At 42.2% G+C, this 20,891-nt stretch overlaps 1 protein-coding gene across 2 annotated transcripts; it reads left to right on the forward strand.

The window, feature by feature from the left end:
* Positions 1 to 1,168: 1,168 nt before the first annotated feature.
* On the forward strand, positions 1,169 to 20,596 carry LOC126535770 (cytochrome P450 2A12-like). Of its 2 annotated transcripts, XM_072287751.1 has the most exons (9): positions 1,170 to 1,322; positions 9,887 to 10,113; positions 11,895 to 12,019; positions 12,108 to 12,214; positions 14,730 to 15,031; positions 15,889 to 16,001; positions 17,096 to 17,354; positions 18,144 to 18,334; positions 19,840 to 20,596. In XM_072287751.1, exons 1-9 carry the CDS (start codon positions 1,281 to 1,283, stop codon positions 20,019 to 20,021), a joined length of 1,548 nt encoding a protein of 515 aa, XP_072143852.1. In that variant the 5' UTR covers positions 1,170 to 1,280; the 3' UTR covers positions 20,022 to 20,596. The 2 variants fall into 2 exon arrangements, with proteins under 2 accessions (XP_072143853.1, XP_072143852.1); XM_072287752.1 differs by lacking the exon at positions 19,840 to 20,596 and having other exon boundaries at positions 1,169 to 1,322; positions 18,149 to 18,309.
* Positions 20,597 to 20,891: the final 295 nt, after the last annotated feature.

Raw genomic sequence — 20,891 nt, forward strand, 5'->3', positions numbered from 1 at the left:
AGAAACATTGTATGGGAAGGTCGAAAAGGTAATTATGTGGTGCAAGTTTACCATGGACTGAAGCAAGCATATCCTCTGTCTACATTGTTGTTCGATCTTTATGTTAAGAGCACAGAATCACAACTGGACAACAGCCAATTAGGATTTGATTTATCGTGCACCTATAATGGACAAATGGTGCAACAGAAGGTCCCTTGATTGATGTATGCATATGACATAGTGCTACTATCGGACAATGCAAGATATTTACAGGTACTTGCAATTATGTGTGGCAACATAGCGACAAGTTTGGGCCTTAAGTATAGCACAGAGAAATTGGGAATTATGATGTTTAATAGAAGAGACGAGTAATAACGCGGTTTCAATTCAACAGCAAGTCATGCCCATAGTCAAGCAATATAAATACCTCGGCGTATGCATAAACGAAGGAAAGACTTACTCAAGCGCCCACCACGATAATATGAAAATAAAAGGGAATCGGAATGTAGTAATGATGAAACATAGAGTACTTTGTGGCCACAATAAATATAAAATGCTGCGTGCAATCTGCAAGGAGTAATGGTGCCAGCGCTAACGCTCGCGAATGCCATTCTGTGCTTAAAATCGGATATCTTGTCGCGATTGGAGGTTAACAAAAGATCGGTAGGCCGGTTGGCCTTTGGGACACCACGACAAAACAACAAAGGAGGCAGTGCAAGGTGATATGGTTTAGGGTAGCCGACCAGACGCAATTCTGGTTAACATCCCTGCTTTCTCTCTTTATTTGCTCCTCCTTTTCCTCCTCCTGCTCAAGTGCTTGCAGCAAAAATGCACCAGGGTTCCTTCTATCTCTCTGAGCGATGAAGAGATAGTTTTCCTTAAAGGTTGAGTAGAAAGTAGAAAGCACAAGTAGAAAGAGATAGTGCAAATTATGTCTCTAAAGTTAAAGCATTTTGTACATAGCACATGCGCCGGCTGTTTGGTGTTCTAAGGTTGATCCGTTGCAGGCGCGTCCTGCACTGAGTGATAACATTTGTAAGAGGGTGAAACGCGGTCACCCGATAAAGATAAACAAGTACATGTGACAATATTTAGCCTCCTCTCTACCACGGGAGGACAATCCTGAGATAGCGGTGAGCTCAGGGCTAACTGCATTGGCCTGCCACTTTTTTTCTGTGAGGATTTCACGACGACGACCAGTGACACCAAATACCGATAACAATTCGCTGCTGTTTCTTTTAGTGTGACGACCTGGAGAAAGCAGCAGTACGCTTCGAAAGATTTTTCGTATTCCAGCATCCATGGACATGAACGTTGGGAGAGTACAGAACTTCATTTCATACGTGAGTATTGAAAACTATATTACCCGGAACTTCATTATACTGCTTAGCTTTCATTAACTCGAAATTGCCCACTAAACAAGTTTTCCTCGCAGTGCTCATTCTCAGCACAGCCGTAAATCGCAGTGGCTCTCGCACTTCAGCGTGGGTTGTTCACCTTCATCAATAGGTCTAGTGCAAAATTTTCGCCTCCGTCGCTAGCATGCTTCGATGCTATTTCGTAGAAGCCCATTCCAGCGATCGCTGTAATAATGCACATGCAGAAAGTAAAGTTGACATCTACCTCGATATATTTTCTAACGTTTTAGTTTACTTTCTAGTTCGCCCCCCTCCCCCATTTTTCTCGTTCTTATTCAGACATTTCAGGAAATGCCTACGAAGAGAGGCAAAAGGAGACACTCTGTCTCCTGACTGGGCCTGCTCTTCATTGTGCATTTTGAACAGGTATAGCAAAGTAGAACACGAAACAAACAATATGGTACGTACAAAGAAGATTGGGCACATCATCAACAACAAAATAAACAATAAAGCACACAAACCATTTCTTTTCTTTAAGCCACACACAATGATTGTGTTAGTTATACATCAATGCATGTCAAACACCTGACACATGTATACATAGAAGCAAGCAATTAGCAAAATACAACGAAATATTCACAAATGTGGTAATACAGATTTGCACCTAATTTGGTACCCATGGCACGAGACAATACGTTGTTGTACAGATTCTATTTACATACAGATAGTCGATTTCTTAATACTCGGCCAAAGTTCTTCCTACATAGTTGTAATATGTTACTGGTTCATTTTGCATATTTTATGACTTCAAGATGTTTATAACATAGTGAGATAATTTGGTTATTTATTTACTGCATTTCATAGTTTGTGCGGCATATTGGCTGGAAAAGTGCTACAGAACGCAAATATGCAAAATATTTCTGCTCAGGAAGATATGATACAACAGTTCGGAATCTTGCTTTATATTCCGAAATACTAGCTAGCACTGCTAGTTGATGTTCATAACAATATAAATAGGGCACCACATTATGCGCACAAAATAGTGCCACATCGTGTTGGGTTGTAGGGTGTATTAGGCGTAGAGCAAGCTTTTGCAGAGATAACAGTTTGTCGGCATCCATTTTGTCCCAGCTTCGATTGCAAGACCAAAATGCAGTACATCACTTGAGAATGAATAAGTGAAAAATGCAGCCGCCTTTTAACCCTACCCTGAGGAAGATGTACGCACCAAATTAGGCAAACGGACCTTGATATTTTAACTCGAACGTTATCTACATAGCCAGAACAACCCGGATCACTTGGGAGACATAGTAGAAGAAATTCACGCGAGTGCGCCTGTGGGATGATTTCATTATAAGATTGCAAAGAAATGTAACTTGCTAGCTAATTTTTCGGCCGGAAGAGCATAAATTTTGTTTTCTTTATGTTTATAATTCTACCTGATTGGCTACAAGCCATGTTTTTGAAGTTTGAAGTTTATTTCTTTCTTTGTTACACAAAGAGGAAACAAGAGCTAAAGGCTATATGGCCTGACAGGGGCTCTTGCTCCTAAGCGCGTCCGGCTTACATGATAATTCAATGTACGAAAAAAGCAAATATAACAAGAACAAGCAAGTACGATGTAGACAATACAAATAAACAAGATAGTTTGCCCATTATACGATGTTCGTGTAACCCGCGATTTGATTTTTCCTCTGCATATTGTAAATTTACGCTATGAAAAAAACTTCATCATCTGCATACATGACAAAATGTGAAGTGAAATGAATATTTACTATGTCGTTTAGTTAAAGAATGAATAGCAAAGGGCCGAGGATTCACTCATGCGGACACCACGCTTGATAATACCTAAGTCAGATTTAATATCATGAATCGTTGTATACTGTCCTCTAGTGCTCAGGTAGCTTTTCATTAGAGCAAATGCAGTTTCACGTGTACCAAAAACGTCGAGTTTCCTAACCAAAATATTATGCTTTAAGGAATCAAACACCTTGCGGAAATCAAGAAAGATCCCCGCAGTGTTGTTTTCCTTTAATATTATTAAGTATGTGATTCTTGATGTGTGGTAGTGCTGTCTGAGTCGACCTCCCAAACTGAAATTCGTGCGGTTGCTCAAAAATCACATTGTTTTTTTAATATATGAGTATAGTGTCTGTTATGTTAAACATTCAGCAACATTAGAAAAATTAGGCAGTATGGATATTTGAAGGTCATTATTTATTCATCTTTGTTTGCTCCTTTAAAAATTGCTCTTACAGAGGCTATTTTCAAATCATCTGGAAAAATACCAGTCAGAAAAATTCGATTGAAGATTTAAGTGAATGGCTCCTTAATCGAATCAATAACTACTTTAATTGGAGCAGTAGTAATAACATCATCGCCTGGAGAACTTTTGTTCATCAGAAAGCCTATGCCAGACCCCACTTCGAGTTAACTAACAAGATAAAAAAGATATAAAAAAGACAGAGTTAGGTAGTGAACTGTGAATATAACACTTGGCAAGTTTAATATCAATCATCTCTGCCATATTACCTATTGAGCCGGTATCCTGAAAATGCAAGTTAAACTAACCTGGTGACTTGCCAATCTAGTGAACATAATTTATATTTAACTACACGGGGATGGTAGCTTTCTTCCTACCTATCAAATCATTAACCAAATCCTAAATCAACATTGAGTTATTTAACATTTTGGATAACTCATAGGCATAAAAATCTCTTCTTGCTTTCTTCAGGTTCACGTTCAATTTGTTTTTAATTTTTTATATGCTAAAAGGTCTCCTGGTTCTTAAGCGTACAAAAAATGTGGAAGCAGCTCATTTTTCATCTTTATTCGCTTAAGGAGCGCTACTGCAACCCATTATTCTTTTGCTTTCTTGTGTTTCTTTACTATTACATATGGAAAGGTGATATCCTAATTGCAAGCACTTTTGTCTATAAACAAGTTTTACGCCTTCGTGTGGTCAGTTACTTGGTAGCTGTCATCCCAGTTGCAGTCAAGCATTAACGAATGAAAGTAGTGAATGTTTGTATCATTTATATCTCTTCCCAGGTAGCTTGGTGGGTCGTGTCATCCAGTCATTTTCAGTAGCGCAAACAACGGCAAGTGGTCACTTACACCAAAGGAATATACTCCAGTCGAAGCAGTTTCCGCCAACAAATTTGGGAAACAGACATGTATAGGCGTTTCTAATGTCCGACGTATCCTAGTGGAATCACTAATATTTTCACACTAATACAAAAACATAATTTCCAGTATTTTTATATGGGAGGGTTTATTTTTAAAAATTTCTAGGTTTAGGTCACCATAAAACAACGCAAACCACTTGTTGGAAGACGCACGTCGAATAAGGGTTTCCATATAATCAAGAAATGTATCAGTATTGCCATCACGGGTCGGTATGCAAGTATTATTGCGATCTTACAATGTATCACATTAACTACTTTATAATTAGTGCATACTGTGCAACCATCATACCAAATTTCACAAGCAAGGCTTTGTTTAATATACAGCTATACAACCCCACCACGTTTTCCACTCCGAAAGACAGATGCATTGTTGTATCCTTCAAGGTTAAGTACTTCAGCGCTAAAAGAAAACCAAGCTTCTGTGAAACCCATAATGTCAAAATGAAAGCATAAATGTACTAATTCACTTTCGATTTCCTCACTCTCATTCCTCATACGGTGCACGTTGAGGTGATAGAAGAAAAATTAGGGTTCAGGAAGGAAATCAGCATTCTTTGTTTATTTATTAAAAGACTCGGCGTTGTGATACACGGAATTGTTCCTAAAAAAATGAGAAGGTCACTTAGGAAAGGTTTCACACGGTGTTGTTTAAGTCATATTCACATGGAATTCCGAACGCACGTGCTGCGGTTTCCTTCCTGACAAAAATTTTTCGATCGGACGACCAGAAAAATTTGTAACTCAGCTCACTGACCTTAGTCTTTGCCTTCCCAAGAATTTTTTCGTTTAAGGCAGTCAGGTTATCGAAAACGTGAATGTCATCGTTTCTTCTCCTTAGTTCGACACGTTTCGCAATCCATGCATCTTTCACAGATACCAGACCAAACCTCTCAATATAACCGGGGTTTTCCCCTGATGTGGCGGCAATCTGTGCATGCGCTCAACGTCACAGTGGGACAGGGAAGATAGATCGAGCTTCTTTCTAAGGTCATTAACTTTCGACAGGACATCTTGCTTAATGACAAGCACGCGATGAATTTCTAGGTACAAGCGGCGTCTGTATTGCTGAAGGACATTTAGCTCCTGGTTTAGCCTGATAATTTCTTTTTGTCGGGATTGGTTTCATCCATGTCTACTCTTTTGCGAAGGCTTTTAATCTCCTTGCTGAGTCTTTCACTGATTTCTCGAAGCATGTCATGCGTATCCGACATGTGCTGAACGTATTGCTCAATACTCGTCACAGTCTGTTGTAATTCATCAACCTTTACGACAAAATCAGCCAGTCGCTTGTTTATTTGTGTCAATTGTTTGCTCAGGCTTTCGAACCAAACCGGCTGATCAGCCTTATAGCTGTTACAGGCTGGGGGCACGCAGCAGGTCTGACATTTTATAGCTTTCTTAGCTTTCTTGCTCTTCCTTGTGTGGATGCGTCCATTTATTTCCATGAATTCTCCAATGTGATGTCATTAATGACATTCAGCACATGTAATAAAATCCTCGCTTTCAGAAAACATTGATTACACGTCTCATAAATCCTAACAGTCTTCATCTTCCAAGAACTGCAGACACTGTAAACACTGTAAACACTGTGAAGGGAAGCAATAGCAGCAGGAGCGGCGGTAAGACGGCAGTAGAACCGTTCATAGCAAAAATTCGAATAACAAACAAACCTGCGCATAGGGAAGAAGACAGTCAGGTGATGTACGTAGAACTGTCCACCGCCACTGCTGCCAGAAGTGTACTTGATTCCCACGCGGCGCCGAGCTTATATCAGGATCAAGGGTCATGTCACTGATTTTTCTAGGAAGGCGGCACTGCAGGAGTCTTTACGAGATGCGTGGATGGCGGCCGATTTCGGTAGATTCTGCGAATAGGCAAGAAGACAATCAGGCGATGTACGTAGAACCGCCCGCTGCCACTGCTGCCTGAAGTGTCGAATAGATGCCAAACAATTCGGCCTCTCAATACCAGCTATTGTAAGCCCCTGCTTAATTTAGTTGGTAGAACAAACTTGGTTACGCCGTAATGCCTGGTAGGATAATTGGACCGGGAGCAATGTTACTTTGGTAGTCAGCGCAGCTGCTTTTGTGAGATCTGTGTCGGTTTGCTCCATAGGTATTTTCTATACAGTCAGACAGATTCCAGTTTTCCCTTCCACGATTCTTCTTGTACATTGTGGATTTAGACAAAGCAAACTGGGTAATGCTACACAGGGGCCGAGGCATGAAAAACACGCCTGAGGGTGCACTCATACCGAGAAATCTTGTGGACATTACCCCTTTGGTAGTCTGTTGAACTTCGCTGCAACATACTAGCGTATTGTAATCGACCCCACTTTCAAAAACTACATTTCAAAAAATAGACCTAGTTTCGACAAGGTTTTGTAGCAATGTCAAAACGGCCGTTCCTCCTAATAGCATAGGTATTTTTGAAGCTGAGTCGGCCTACTGTAGGGGCGCTATAGCAGCGTTTTTGTCTTGACCAAAAGACTACTATAAAGCAGCAGCAAAGTTACGAATGAGTGCCGTAATTGTCTCTTTTATTATAAAGAAGTAGGCTAGCGATATTGGCATTTGAAACTTGTTTAGATGCGACTAATCTTTTGAAATATATCTTTTTGAAAATGTTGTCCACTGAGTCAGGCTGGTGTATTGCGGTGAAGTTCAAGAAATTGCCGACGGGACTATGTCTAAAATTCCTGGACATGGGTATAGTATGTGTACCGACAAGTATAAGTATAAAGTAGAAAATATTCAAAATAAATCAGGATAGCACGGTAGCTGTACCCAGTGGCCAAAAAAATCAGGTCTTGTGTTTGCACGCAACGGTAAAAACAAACAAAAGACGTTTGCTTTCTTTTTTGCTTAACCTTCTAGTTTTTTATCTAGTTTCCCCTCTTTCTTAAACGTCCATGTCCGGACACGTCTGTGCCATTATTAGACACGATCGGGCAAGCTTTCGCCAAAACCCAGAGCACGTGTGTTGCATTTCAAAAGAATTCATACTGCAGAAACCGAGACTACCACGCGAGAGGTACACTCTCACTGTCTACGTCTATTCATAAGAATATGTGCCAAGTTGTTCATAGGATGCTTAGAAGAATTTACTCTATTTTTTAAGTTGTGGGTACACAGGAGATATATTATAGGGGATGCCAGCCACTTCTGTTCTTCTCTGAGCCATGCAAGAAGTAGTTGTCAAGGGTTTCTTCAAAAAATGGAAATCATGCGACGAATACTTAAGGATCAACGTAAAAAAAATATGAGGAATGCAGTTGAGCATAGCTCACACAAAGTTCACAGAGAAGTGGCACAGAGTTGTCTGTTTCCCCTTGGTAGAGGAACTTCTATCGTCGACATAGCACTGCACATGGCAAGTCTTAGCACGTAATTATTACGTTATTCGTATAGTCGACGAGAGATTCAAGATCGCGTTGTGGAAATGTGAAGGAGTAAATACAACCGAATGTACCGAAACCGCATAGGTGTATTTTCAAGCAACGTGATGTTTGTAGAATTAGAGCAAAAAAAAAAATATTATTTTTATATGCAGTGGCAATTCAGCAGCACGAGATAAAGTGTGCCGCCCGGAAACAAGACCGAAACAGAAGGGTCCTTTCCTGGATGCGACTGTCAGCTGCGCTATATTTCATCTGCACTATTACTTACGGCGCGCACAAGAGAGATGTAACGCGAGCGCTGACTCACAAATGAAAGTTTATTGCTTACAAACTGTCATACAAATAGAAAAGCTAAAATATGCGTACACCCACAAACCACACATTCCTTCAACTAAAAGCGAAACAAGATAGAAGAGCGGTAAAACAAGATACTGGGATATTTTTAACGGTTGGATACATTAAAAAAAAAGTATCTTTTTTCAGAGGCCTACCTTTCTTCATTTAAGATGGCTACCTAATCAATAAATATGGTGGCAGGTGCGTAAACCAGGCGTCATTCGCACTACACAACAAGGAAGAATGTTTTTTAGAAGTATCTAACTGTTGAAAATATCCCACTATCTTTTTTTGCACCTATTCTGTCTTGTTTCGTTTTTGGTTGAGGAAATGTATGGTGCGCGGCTGCATGCATGTATGTGTTTTTCTATGTATAAGGCTGTTTGTAAGTAATAATCATTTAGTCGTGAGTCAGCGCTCGTGTTACATCTCTCTTCTTTGTCCGTGTTTGATGCGAGCGCTGTAAGAAATAGTGCAGATGTGCCGATTCACCCAGCTAGCTGCCGCGTTGCATTTAAACGCTCCACAAGCTACAAAGCTCTCTGTCGACACACTGCCCACAACATATCTTATGATTGTCATGGAAGATGTACAGAAGCGAAATCACAGAAGCGAAAGATATATACAGAAGCGAAAGCATACCTATGCCTCCTTGCGCAATCACCTCGCCGCTGTAATAGCTCTTCATTTGGACAGAAACTGTTTATAAGACAGCAGATTCCACTAATTTATTGTGTCATTCATAGCGCCCTCTTAAACAGCAACAAAAATACTTTATTTACATATATTTTTGAGGTTTCTTTGTATCGAATGTGTACTGACTGCCCGACAAGTACAGGTGACATGGCGACTGCGTTGTGACCTTGTAGGTTTTATGGACTGATTGGCTGTAAAAAAAAATTACGGAGCGTTACGTGCCAAAAGCAGATCTGATTATGAGGTACGGCGTAGTGAGGGACTCCGGAAGTTTGGACCACTTGGGGTTCTTTTACGTGCAACTAAATCTAAGCACACGGGTGTTTTCGCATTGGCTGTGACACGTTCTTTAGCTTGGTCTTTCTTTCCATCGAGCGCCCGTGGTTTCGTGTAGTGCTTTACGGAACTTTGTTTGCTGACGACGGAGTGCGCTTTCTTGAACGGTCGCCTTCAGATGTGCAGTAAAAGCTATGACGGATGTTCGTGTCATAGCTCGTAACAGCAGCGGGGCTGTGAGGTTGGCGTGCTTGTCGGGCTGCCGGTATCGCAACGAAGCCCTGACGTGAAGTCGACGTGGTGGGTGGTAATTAACGCAAGTGTGCCTGTTATCATTCGGTGGCTCAACCGGCGTGTGAGTTTCAAAAGCTCAGTGAGAGGTAGGAGTTCTGTCAAAGGACTGGAAATCTGTGTTTACCGAAGCAGGACGTTCCCAGGATGATGACGACGATGGTAGGCCGTACTTGCTCACGAAGCCGAAGTTCTAAAGGTCCAAAGGAAGATTTTGTGAGCTGTCTACGGTTGCAGGGAATAGTTACGATGGTGACGAAGAAAACGATGATGATAATAACAATGACGAGCAGGGGGGGAGGCATGGTTTTAATTAACACCCAAGCAGCACGGCAACTTTGTAAAACATTTGCCATTTTCAGATATTTGAATGGGGATCTTGCTGGATGGTGTTTACTACTTGGCTTACTATCATCATCGCTGCTATGCTGGCGATTAACAGCTTTCGTGAGAAAAACGTAGGACAGAAGAATAAGCTTACGGCGCCTGGCCCTGGGGGAGTGCCTATTCTCGGCTATCTTCCATTCCTACGAAAGCCCTACCACACAACCTTCAAGGAACTAAGCAAACAGTACGGACCCATAATAAAGTAAGTATACTGTCGATGACCTTTTTTTTTTTGCTCGCTGATAAGAGGGAGAAATTGATAAACGGTTTATTAATATGTGGCGCAATATTCTTTTTCGTCCAGCTAAGGTGGTACTTAACGGTTGTAAAACGTGGACCTAATGGTTTCGCATGGTTGACGATTGAAGATTTTTAGTATTTACAGACGTTTCTCTCAGTTTTAGCCACCGTTTATTATCTTAACATGTCGAAGGAGCAAGTGAGGAGCAAAACACAGCCGCCGGCCATCTGTAATCGCAACGACGCGCGAACGCTGCCATATGTGAGTTGTTCTTCCTCAAGTATGGCACGCGCCCGTTGAGGGGAGGGGGGAGGGGGGGGGGCAGGCGTAACCTAGCAAAGAACCGAACCATAAGAAAGGTTTATAATAACTAAATTTAATTGTGAAGAATAATGTCGCAAAATACAGAGTGATATATGAAGGGACACAGCAGTGGAGGGCACCGGATTAATTTTGACCAGCTGGAATTCGTTTAAAGCAAAACTAAAGCTAAGAACACAGGCGTTGTTGCATCTCACCCACATCGAAAAGCGACCGCCGCGGCAAGGAATTTAACCGGTTACCTCGTGCTCAGCAATAAGGGGGATTCGCCCAAATTGGGTCACTGCGTGGAGTGCGTTGTCCAACTACTACACTACATGTTTCGCAGGAATTGCTTTGAATTCTAAAAGTAATGTAGCCACATGACTCACCGACGTAAGTATAGCAGTACAACCAAAACACTATCGCCGCGGATAATATATGAGTAGTTACTTTAATAGATGTGCCATCCTGGTTGCAATTTCCCATATATACGCTGGTATACTCTTCACATACAAGAAGCGGCTGAAAGATTATGTGGACGCGTGTCTCATACTTCGTTGATCTTCAAACTTGCGCCCCTCGTGAAAACTTGCGCATTCCTACCGGCAATTCGACACAAGCATCGGAGGGACACTCAGAGTTGGAGGACAAGAAAAAGCCTCATTAAATCTTTCTGATGGGAAAAGTGGAGCTGTGCGCATGTCTCCGCCAGTAACAGTTACAGAAATACTTCCATAGGCTATCACAGATGAACATTTATACTTGTACACTGATACGCAGGGTTAAATGCTCGGGTTTATTGGCAGTCTGATCGAGGAAGTTCTAAAACGACATGCACGTAGGAGAAGAGCCAAGGGGATATTTAACAACCATAGAAAATAAGATGCTTTAGTAGACTGTAAGAGATACGTGTTCGTCTGTCACCGCTCTTCAGAGTTAAGCTCAGATGATGTAGTGTCCGTAAAACACGTGGAGAAATTGTCGAGATGTCTCCCTGGACTCTTAGATGGTGTTTTAAAGAAATTCGCGGCCCGCAGTGCGTATTATTACGCATAAGCATCACTAAAGATGACAAATGTCGAGTCATATTACGTCTAATGAGATTTCACACTTCCCGCCAATGACTGATGACAGGCAGGGATCGCAAGTTATATGACAGTCTTATGCTAGTGCTAGCAGTTTGAGAAGCGGACTGCTTAAGAACATCACTGTTTTGACTATTTCACTAATTTAAGCAGTGATATAGACTTAATATTCTATCCTTAATTTATTACGGACAAGCAATTTCTCTCTTTTTCGGAACGTACTTGCAGAAAAAAGAAAAACGGCCATTTAGAGCAGAATATGGCCGTCTACCACAATCTGAAGCCAGAACAGGCGACATTTGCTTGAGACAGTGAAGTCTTACGCTGGTCGTCAATGCACTGCAAAATTTTCAGGATTCGGCTTGGCTGCAAGGATGTGCTGATACTGAACGATTTCGCATCCATCAAGGAGGGACTGTCAAATCCAGATGTGCTATATCGGCCCAATGATTTTATATTTCGTCACCTTGGAATAGAAGGTATGGCGATATCGACAGATAGCTATCTTTTGCAGCTGTCTATATACCTTGCTTAGAATATCTGAATGTCATTTTTGCTTGACACAAGGCATCGCATCTATCAACGGAGAATCATGGCAAGTGAACAGGAGGTACTGCTTTCACGTGTTGAGAAACCTTGGCTTTGCAAGGAAGTCTATGGAGAAGCATATCCAAGTAAGATTTGTCATTTTCGAATTGCATATAGCGTTAAGTGAGAGAGTCGAAAGTATTAAAATATACAGCATGTTTGACGTGAAGGAAGAACTCTTGCGTAAGACTGAGTGTGAATGACAGATGTCTTATTATTTGCACGTTAGTTATTGCTCTTATTAGGTTACACGTTCATCTTGTGTGGTGTGCACTCTCGTTGAGAAAGGAAATGTCGCCTCATCCGTACAGTCATATAATCATGATGGGCAGAGTGACGCCTGTCATTCATATTATAACCTCATAGTGTTAATAACCACTATGACCACTGTGACTACTGTAGTTAGAACGCACGCATTCGCTCAAGTTCTATCGTTTGCTTAAGAGGAAGCTTTAGCTGGGTGGAGCCCAACTCAGACGCGGCCCATTCAAATACGTGCAAAACGCAAGAACGCTTTTCTGAGATAACCCCTCGACTGTTTTAATGAAATTTGTTGTATTTGAGAGAGAAAGTTAACTTCTAGTGTCTGTTGGAAGCGGAATATCGATTTATGGTTTGAATTTTGTTAGAAATATTTTCAAAAATTCGGGAGTGCAAAAAAATGGAAGCACGAAGTTTACAAATTAATAGCACCGCGTCAAGAACAGATATCACGGTTCTGTAAATGGCATCCATTAGATCATTCAAAGCGGACAAATTCAGTGTGTCAATGTATATCTTACGTAAATTTGTTACGTTGTTCAGAAGGGTTCGGCAGAAGCTGTATTTCCATATTATCGATTTTTTTAGATTCGTGTGTAACATATCACTTTTGTTCGCTTTAGATGTACTATCAGATGGAATTCACTGAATTGTGATACCATTTTTGCTTGCCGAGTTAGTTAGTAGTAAACTTGATAGTTCCGTTTCCTGAAAATTTTCGATTTTTGCGAATGTTTAGTAAAAAATTTACAGCATAAATAAAAAATTCGAAACCAACAGTCACTAGATTTTAAGTTTTTCTTTTAAATGCAACAAACCTCACGAAATTTGGTGCAGTTAATGCCGAGAGAAACGATTTCTCCTTTTACATGTATCTAGATAGGAACACCGGAACTAAAGCTTCCTCTTAAGGCGTGTTAAGTGAGCAGATTATCCAATCTTGCTCACTTAACATTCATCTAACGCCCTTTTCAAATAAGGGAATTAGTTCAACAACATCTCGCCAGAGAACCATTCAGTGTTGTGAGTAAAGCCAATTCTAAAAGGTATTGTGGAAGAAAGACAGAATTTTCACTAATGTTTATTATTTGTTTTTTACTTTTCTCCACCAAAACCTAAACATTATACATTTTCTTAAAGCCCAGCGGTGTTATATGTGGTCGAAATGTGGCCATCATGCATCATACTAGAAGTGCAACAGAAATGCTAATTTCTGTATTGAAATAAAATCTAAGAATGAAGTTGTCTCTTCATTTCTAGAGAAACATTCTTGCAATACTTAGGAGATTATTACTCAACAGAAAAATAAATAAGAAACAAACACCCGATTGCAGCGGATACCCGATTTTGAGTCTTTTAAGAAATTATAGACGAAATGCCCGTCATATTCCACTCAGAAGTATTTCATGGTTAGAGTGAGAGTCATAACGATATGTTCTGGCTTGGAAAAACAATATTTACGGAACTGAGCTACAACGAACCAGGCACCAATCATCCTAGTTGTCCGACGCCAGGCTTAACACTTTCAACAGCCCCAGGGCATCTTATCTTAATCTGCCTTCTATGTTATTTCTGATACCGCATTTCCTAAGCGCCTCGCGGACCAAGTGTGCCCCGTGAGCTTTCGGAGCTGGCACAATGTTACGAATCTTCCTACATCCGGGGTGCTGTTCTGGACATTGGAAAACATCGTTATGCCATCGAATTGTTGGCGTGCCCGCTCTTTGAGGTAATCAGCGATGGCTAGATAGCGAATTCAACAACATGGCCGAATTTGAAAGTGTCCAGAATAACGTCTCCGCAGCGACTTGTGAATTGATAGCAACTTATAATGAAAACAATAGTTTGTCACTATTGTTGTCTGGGCTCCGCAATCAAATCTAACAAGCATGCCATCTTTTAGGAACTTATTTCGAAAAAAAGTGCACCTTATAGTATAGTAAATACGGCAAGCGAAGCCAAAATAATTGGCAGGAGAGTATAGGGCTCCAAATGATTAAAGACCAGACGCGGGCACCCTATTTTTGACAGTAGACTGAGTTATGCAAATGCCAAACAAAGTGGTGCTAACGAGTGCGCCCTTGCGTTGTTTACACGAGCATGTGACGTAAGGCGCTACCTATGGCGCATGTTTATCAGAAGTTCCGGCTGTTGTCAATAATTCGGAAACTATATGCTTAATTTGTTTCTGCATCCTCCCGTCAGACCAATTCCACTGAAGCTAAACAGGAAATCTTGCTCATAGAGCTGTTTTATTTCTCCTTTCTTTCTTGTGTAACTTGCAACATTATAGATGATTACGACCGATAACAATTTATTTTGTCTCTCATCCAATGCTAGGAAGAGGCGCAGTGCTTTATAGCTGTGCTTGCATCAGGCAAGCAGCAGCCCATGTTGGTGGCCCATGCGCTCGCTTCCAGCGTGGCTAACAACATCTCAGCTCTGATTTTCGGTGAACGCTACGAGCTGGGTGATCCAAAAGGTCGCTACGTCGAGGGCATGCTGAGCAAGTTGCTGCGCGAAGCACACTTCTTTTCCCCCACAGATTTTCTACCTGCACTTCGCTTTGTGGCTGCGCGGCTGCCAGGGACGCAGTTGTATGCCATGAAATATGTCCTGCAAGAGCTCGCTCAATTTATCAGGTGAGTTCATTTACAAAGTTAAAGCCTTTTTAGGTTAATAGCTTATCGCAGAACAAGGAAAAGAAAGGGAAATCAGGCTAAAGAACACCGAAGGCACAAACTGACAATTTCAGGTCAAAGTCAGCACAACAAGCTTAATGCCATGTGTCTCGTCTCCTTTGTCTGTGTCGCCTTTTGCGCTCTTTTGCTGTCGTGAATACCTTCGACGGAAACGCGCCAGCTGTCATATCCCAGTTTTGCTTTGCATGGCATAACGCCTGCATTAGTTCTGGGTCCTCTAGACGGAAAAATTTTTCGAGCCTGGCACCGTGACTTGCTGTTCTAGAGGCATATCCTACGCCACAGTCGTTAAGGCAAAAAAACAAGTAAAAAGCTGAAAAAAGGAGAATTTCGCTCAATTCGGGAATTTGTATCCTGTCTCTTTATTTTTTACCCTGTTGCGGCCTCAGCCTGTGCGACTTTGAGGAAGCAGAAAGGAAGTTCAACAGAGCACTCAGTGCGACGATAATTAGCCATCCTCTAGTTGTAATTAGAAGGCATGCAGCGCTGACAGGATGCCTTGTACAATCATGCGGCCCCACACTACTGTGGTACTCAGCATCTGAGCGTTGCCATTCAGAAGGCGTGTCAGCACCATGCTTTCTTGGTGGGTTGTGGGATTCACGTGCAGTAGGATAGCAATTACTGCAATGGTAAAGTATTCGCGGTGTTTAAGTTTTCTTTCTCAAACAATAACAGCAAAAAATAGAAAATTCCCAGCACCGAAAACATTGCTTCTCGAGCAGACATGTGTAAGAACCCCGCGAATCTGGACCTGAGATAAATAGCTCGAGTAATTTGTACGTCGTGTATTGCAGAAAAGAAGTGCAGGAACGTGGAGCCACTATGGAGGAACATGCGGACAAGGATTTCATAGACGGATACTTGAGGAAGATTGAAGAATACAAAGGGAAAGATTCTCACTTTACTCGTAAGTTCTCATAAGCGTCAAGTATAGTTGAGCGCTAAATGCAATAAGTGATAATGTGGAGTGTAGAATGACATTAGAAATCATGGCACATACGATCGATTTCTACGAGAAGAATAAGTTGAGAACCGACGCACACAACGTAACGTGCGTAGCACAGCAATACCGGCATGAACTGGCGAAGCGAATTCAACAATGTGCTTGTGCATGTGCACCTTACGAACGACTTAACATAGTTAGCGATGTATACAGTGCTGCGAAAGGTTAAGTTTTTACCATACTTTAACTGTTCAACCATGTTCATCGCGTCCAAGCACCAATTAGTTCAGTCGAGCGGAAAAGGGCTTTCTAGTAGGAAATTACATCGGTATTCTACCAGAGATTTGTATTACTTGCCTATTCGAGAAAATTAAAGGTCAACGTAGACGCGATGCCCTTCGCTTGACCTCTCTGTGTTTCAACATTACCGGTCTTCATCATTCTGTTCATTCCAGCAGCAACCAGTACATAAGTTGCGACAGCGGATAGGTGTCGAGCTTACAGTTAGTCCTTTATAACTATTTCATCACATCTCACCCACTTTTCTGAGTTCTTGACCTCGCTTACCCTAGAATCGTGCAGAGCCAAATTGCGTTCTATGGTTGCAATCGTGCGTCTCTATTTTTTCATGATAAAGGAAATGTCCGTGCGTTTGTTTTGTTATGTTGCAGGTCGAGCTAAGTTCAAAGTGGACGACTGGTTCTTGTTGAACATTACTAAAAAGCAAGTGTGGTCCTATCGTTACTTCGTAGCCGCTCCATAGGGAAAAAATTAAATTCTAGGGTTTTACGTGCCAAACAACTATCTGATTATGCGGCACCCCGTAGCGGATGTGTCTTGATTAATTTTGACCCCCTAGGGTTCCTTCACGTGCACCCAATGCACGGTACGTGAGCGTATTTGCATGGGCGTCCAGGATCAAACCCGTCACCACAAGCTCAACAGCGCAACGCCATAGTCAATAGGCTACCGCGGAATATGTAGGGAATAAGGGACATACTCAATACTTCCATGAGGCACGCCGATCAACGTATGTGAGCATCCGAGTTTAATCGCAGTGTCAGCGCTCGTGGGCAGCACAGTCAACTTCTACAGCGCAGCTACGAACACTGTGCGAAGTGCTGTCCTGTGGAACCTCTACATAGCGGCCAGTGACCCCGACGGCCAGCAAGCACGCGTGCAGCGCGAAATCGACGCCGCGATTGGACGCGAGGCGGCGCCCGCCTGGGAGGACAGGCGTCGCACGCCGTTCACTATGGCGTGCATTCTGGAGGCGCTCCGCTGGAGGACCACGGCGCCTCTCGGCGTGCAGAGGGCGTAAGTGCATTAATGTAAAAAGTGTCGATGACGTTGAGATTAGAATTGCGGCGCCAGTACTTTCTTAGCTTACCCGCTAAGTACTTAGAGAAAATGGAAAGAGATTGCAGGGATGTTACCCAGAAACGCGCCTGTTTGGCTGCCCCATACGTGAGCAGGGTAACAGGGCATAACGAGAATCAAAAAGAGGAAGCAAAGATGCACAGAATGTGTGCACGCACGCGGACAGCTCAAAGAAAAAATCTGAGAACGGAAGGATGTTGCGGGCTATACTGAATGGTGCACTGCCCAAGTAGCCACCTGTATTTTGCTGTAATTCTTTCTGAGCACCTTTCTGAGCATTGTTTAGCACCTTGTATGTTGTAGAGCTTTGCGTGATCAAAACATTGTCGAACAATGCGCATTTAAGCCCAGTTGTTGGGGCGTCCGAACGAATTCAAAGTGCAGAGATAAGTCTACTAGACGCACGTCAGCTCGCTGAGCTACCTTGCGCTGAGAAAAGGCAACAAAAATAATGATAAATACAAGTGCGGTTAAGCCACCGAAGCGTTTCCCGTTAGTGGACCTAGACCGACACAGTATGTTCAGCCAAGGATCTTACATTGGTTTACATGAAGTATTGTGCCTGTTAAAGCTGCATACTGAGTTTAAAAGAAAAAGAAATAATGCAATTTCTTACCTCCTACGACAGTCACAAGTAAATTGTTATATAATAGATGCGGATATTTGTTTATCGCTTAAACAATGCAGGTGATGTAGACAACTGCAGTATGCATCTTTACATTACAGCGCAGGCCGCGACACGGAAATCTGCGGGTACTACGTTACTGCTGGTACAATGGTTGTTGCAAATCTGTGGAGCCTTCATAACGACCCCGTCCACTGGAGCGAGCCGCTCAAGTATGACCCGACGCGATTCCTCAACGCTGACGGCACCGAGGTGGAAGAAAAGCCAGCGGCGTTTCTTCCTTTTGGAGCGGGTAAGGCCCCATTGTGACAGGCATTTCATAACGGAATCCAAACAGCCGTGTCACCCGTGTTTCTTATAAGTGATGCCGTACTATAATATGCCAACGCGCGCGGCACGCCACTGCTACAGAAAGCCAGCGGGGCACCGCCAAAGTTAAGCAAACATTGTGCTAAATGCAGTATCTGAGCGTTATGACGATAAATTATTGCGTGATCTAACCCCAATGTGTGAATCTATGGGAAGCGAAACATAAGTAAAGCGGTTAATAAAGGCTCTACAGCTAACGGCGATGCGTAAAATTGAACCCAGTCGCACATACTGAGTGGCAAAATCTACGTAAATAAAGTAAACCGAACAATTCCTTACATACATTTCACCATTCCATTAACAGATCGATGTGCTTTAGAGATGCTAGTGAGCCAACACAATACATGTTAATCAGGACTGCATAAAGCCAGCAGGCGATGAAGCCAAGGAAAGCATAAGGGTAATTCACCTTAGTTGAAACCGAGTATAATATACTGAAGAAAAGAGAAATGAAAGTGGACCAAAAGATAACTTGTCCCCGGTGGGAACCCAACCGACAACCTTCGCGTTAATCGTTCGCAACACGCGTTAGAAACTTCCGCAGTTGCTATTGTGCTGTTGTGTCGTGTGGGCTCAGTCTCCACCAGCAACAAGTAATCGTTTCGTCCCCTTTTAGTTCCCCTGTTCTTGATTACTTTATACATTTCAATTTCAACGACAGTTAATAATCCCTATGCTTTCCTTGCTTCATTGCCTACATGGTTTACGTGATAGTGATTAATAAAAATTGAGCCCCTATGTTTCCCTTCTCTTCGCCATTATATGTTGAAGTTTTATGTGAAGTAATATTTTTTTGTTACCCAGAATAGAACAAGACATACGTGGTCAGCATAGAAGGTTTTTACAAGCCACTTCGTGGGTACCGTCATATAATGCTTTTATGTGTATAAACAAGTATATTAGGCTAGACAGCTGTCTGCATAGTGCACAGCTGCTAATGTTGCACCGTTCAAGTGCTATTGCGTCGTAATCATGTCCCACAGTGATAGTATTGTCATTTGCTACAATAATTTTTTCTAAACACAATATCAGCAGCACACGTCTAGCTAGCTGCTACGGTCAGGAAAGGTCTGGGAGGGACCGCAAGGAAAGCGTCTGAAAAAGTGTATACACTTTCTTAAGACTCCGTGAGTGCTTGTGATGAATGCACACTGCAAAACCACTCACCAGTTGGAAAGCGATATCATGGCGTCGTCAAATGCTAAGAATTGAACAGTTAAAGTAGGCGGGACATCAATAATTCCTTAATTGAAAATTCATCGCCCTTCACATCTTGGCCACTGGACAAACACAGCAAGTAAATGATTACTGAGATACACAAACACTCTGCGCATGCAGACTGACTTTTAATTGACGTCGGATGATTCTTCCTGCGTTACATGCATTGCACGCTTTCTTTTTTTGTCGCCGTCGTTTGTTCATTCGCAGGAAGGCGACAGTGTCCGGGGGAAACATTGGCCCTGATGGAGGTGTTCCTGTACGTGGCTACAACGCTTCAGAGGTTCAGGGTTCTTCCCGAAGAAGGCAAAACCATCTCCCTCGCCACTGCGCCCGCGGTGATCTCTGTCGTGAATGATATGCAAGGACTGCGTTTTATACCGCGATGGTGAACAGCGTGCTTGCACGTGATTATTACTTATATATCTGAGAATTTAATACGTTCTTATAGACCAATCTAGAGCAAACTAAAGGAAGTTGTTTAGATTTGCTGTGCACTAGATGTAATGTAAGCAAAATATGCTTATAGATCTGTTATAAAAATAGAGCCGATGCATGCAAAGCAACAAAGAAAGAGAGTTTACGAGGAAGTCAAGCCCGAAACCGCGATTGACAAAAATGGAGCTAAGCAAATTATACAGCTCCACGACTTCGATGGCGTTCGGTCAGTACAATTTAAGAGTGATCAGTACAACAAATAACTTGCGAAAGAAGAAAAATTATGTGAGAAATGCTGCTTTCGAGGTGGTTTGATAAGTGAGATCATCAGATCATCACGTCTCACATAACTACTGAATAACATGATCTGCGCAGATCAGGACATTCAGTAGTTATGTGACGCATGATGATGTGCTTTAGCTCTGACAATGTGCGCTGTGGCAATGTTGTTTCCAATGTTTCTGCGCAGCAACTGCTGCTCGCGTAATTTTTTTCCGCAGTAAAGCTCTGTGGAAGTTCGGCGACTGTACTCTGTGTATTCTTTCTGTGTCCCATCCTCAAAACTCAGCTTTAAAACCATGCTCCACCAAGCATAGTTATTAGAGCAAATAATTTAGATACCGTCTGTTGCTTCATTGCGTAATTTCGTAGAGAACACAGCCGGCAAAAGGCACATTATCAGATGCAGTACATCTGGGGCTGCATAAAAGCCAGTTGGTTGTACGACTGCCTTCTTTTTTGCATAGGGTTCGCCAAGAAAGCTTCGCCTTCATCTATCGACTACCAATTTCGAGAAAGCCACTGGCAAAATTTACGAACTTTGC

The sequence above is a fragment of the Dermacentor andersoni genome, chromosome 4, assembly GCF_023375885.2.
Source record: "Dermacentor andersoni chromosome 4, qqDerAnde1_hic_scaffold, whole genome shotgun sequence".
NCBI classification, from domain to species: Eukaryota; Metazoa; Arthropoda; class Arachnida; order Ixodida; family Ixodidae; genus Dermacentor; species Dermacentor andersoni.

Coding starts and splice junctions, on each gene's coding strand:
- LOC126535770 (XM_072287751.1), top strand. CDS start 1,281: ATGGACATGAACGTTGGGAGAGTACAGAACTTCATTTCATAC. Junction 1,323..9,886: donor TACAGAACTTCATTTCATAC/GTGAGTATTGAA, acceptor TGCCATTTTCAG/ATATTTGAATGGGGATCTTG. Junction 18,335..19,839: donor GTTTCTTCCTTTTGGAGCGG/GTAAGGCCCCAT, acceptor GTTCATTCGCAG/GAAGGCGACAGTGTCCGGGG.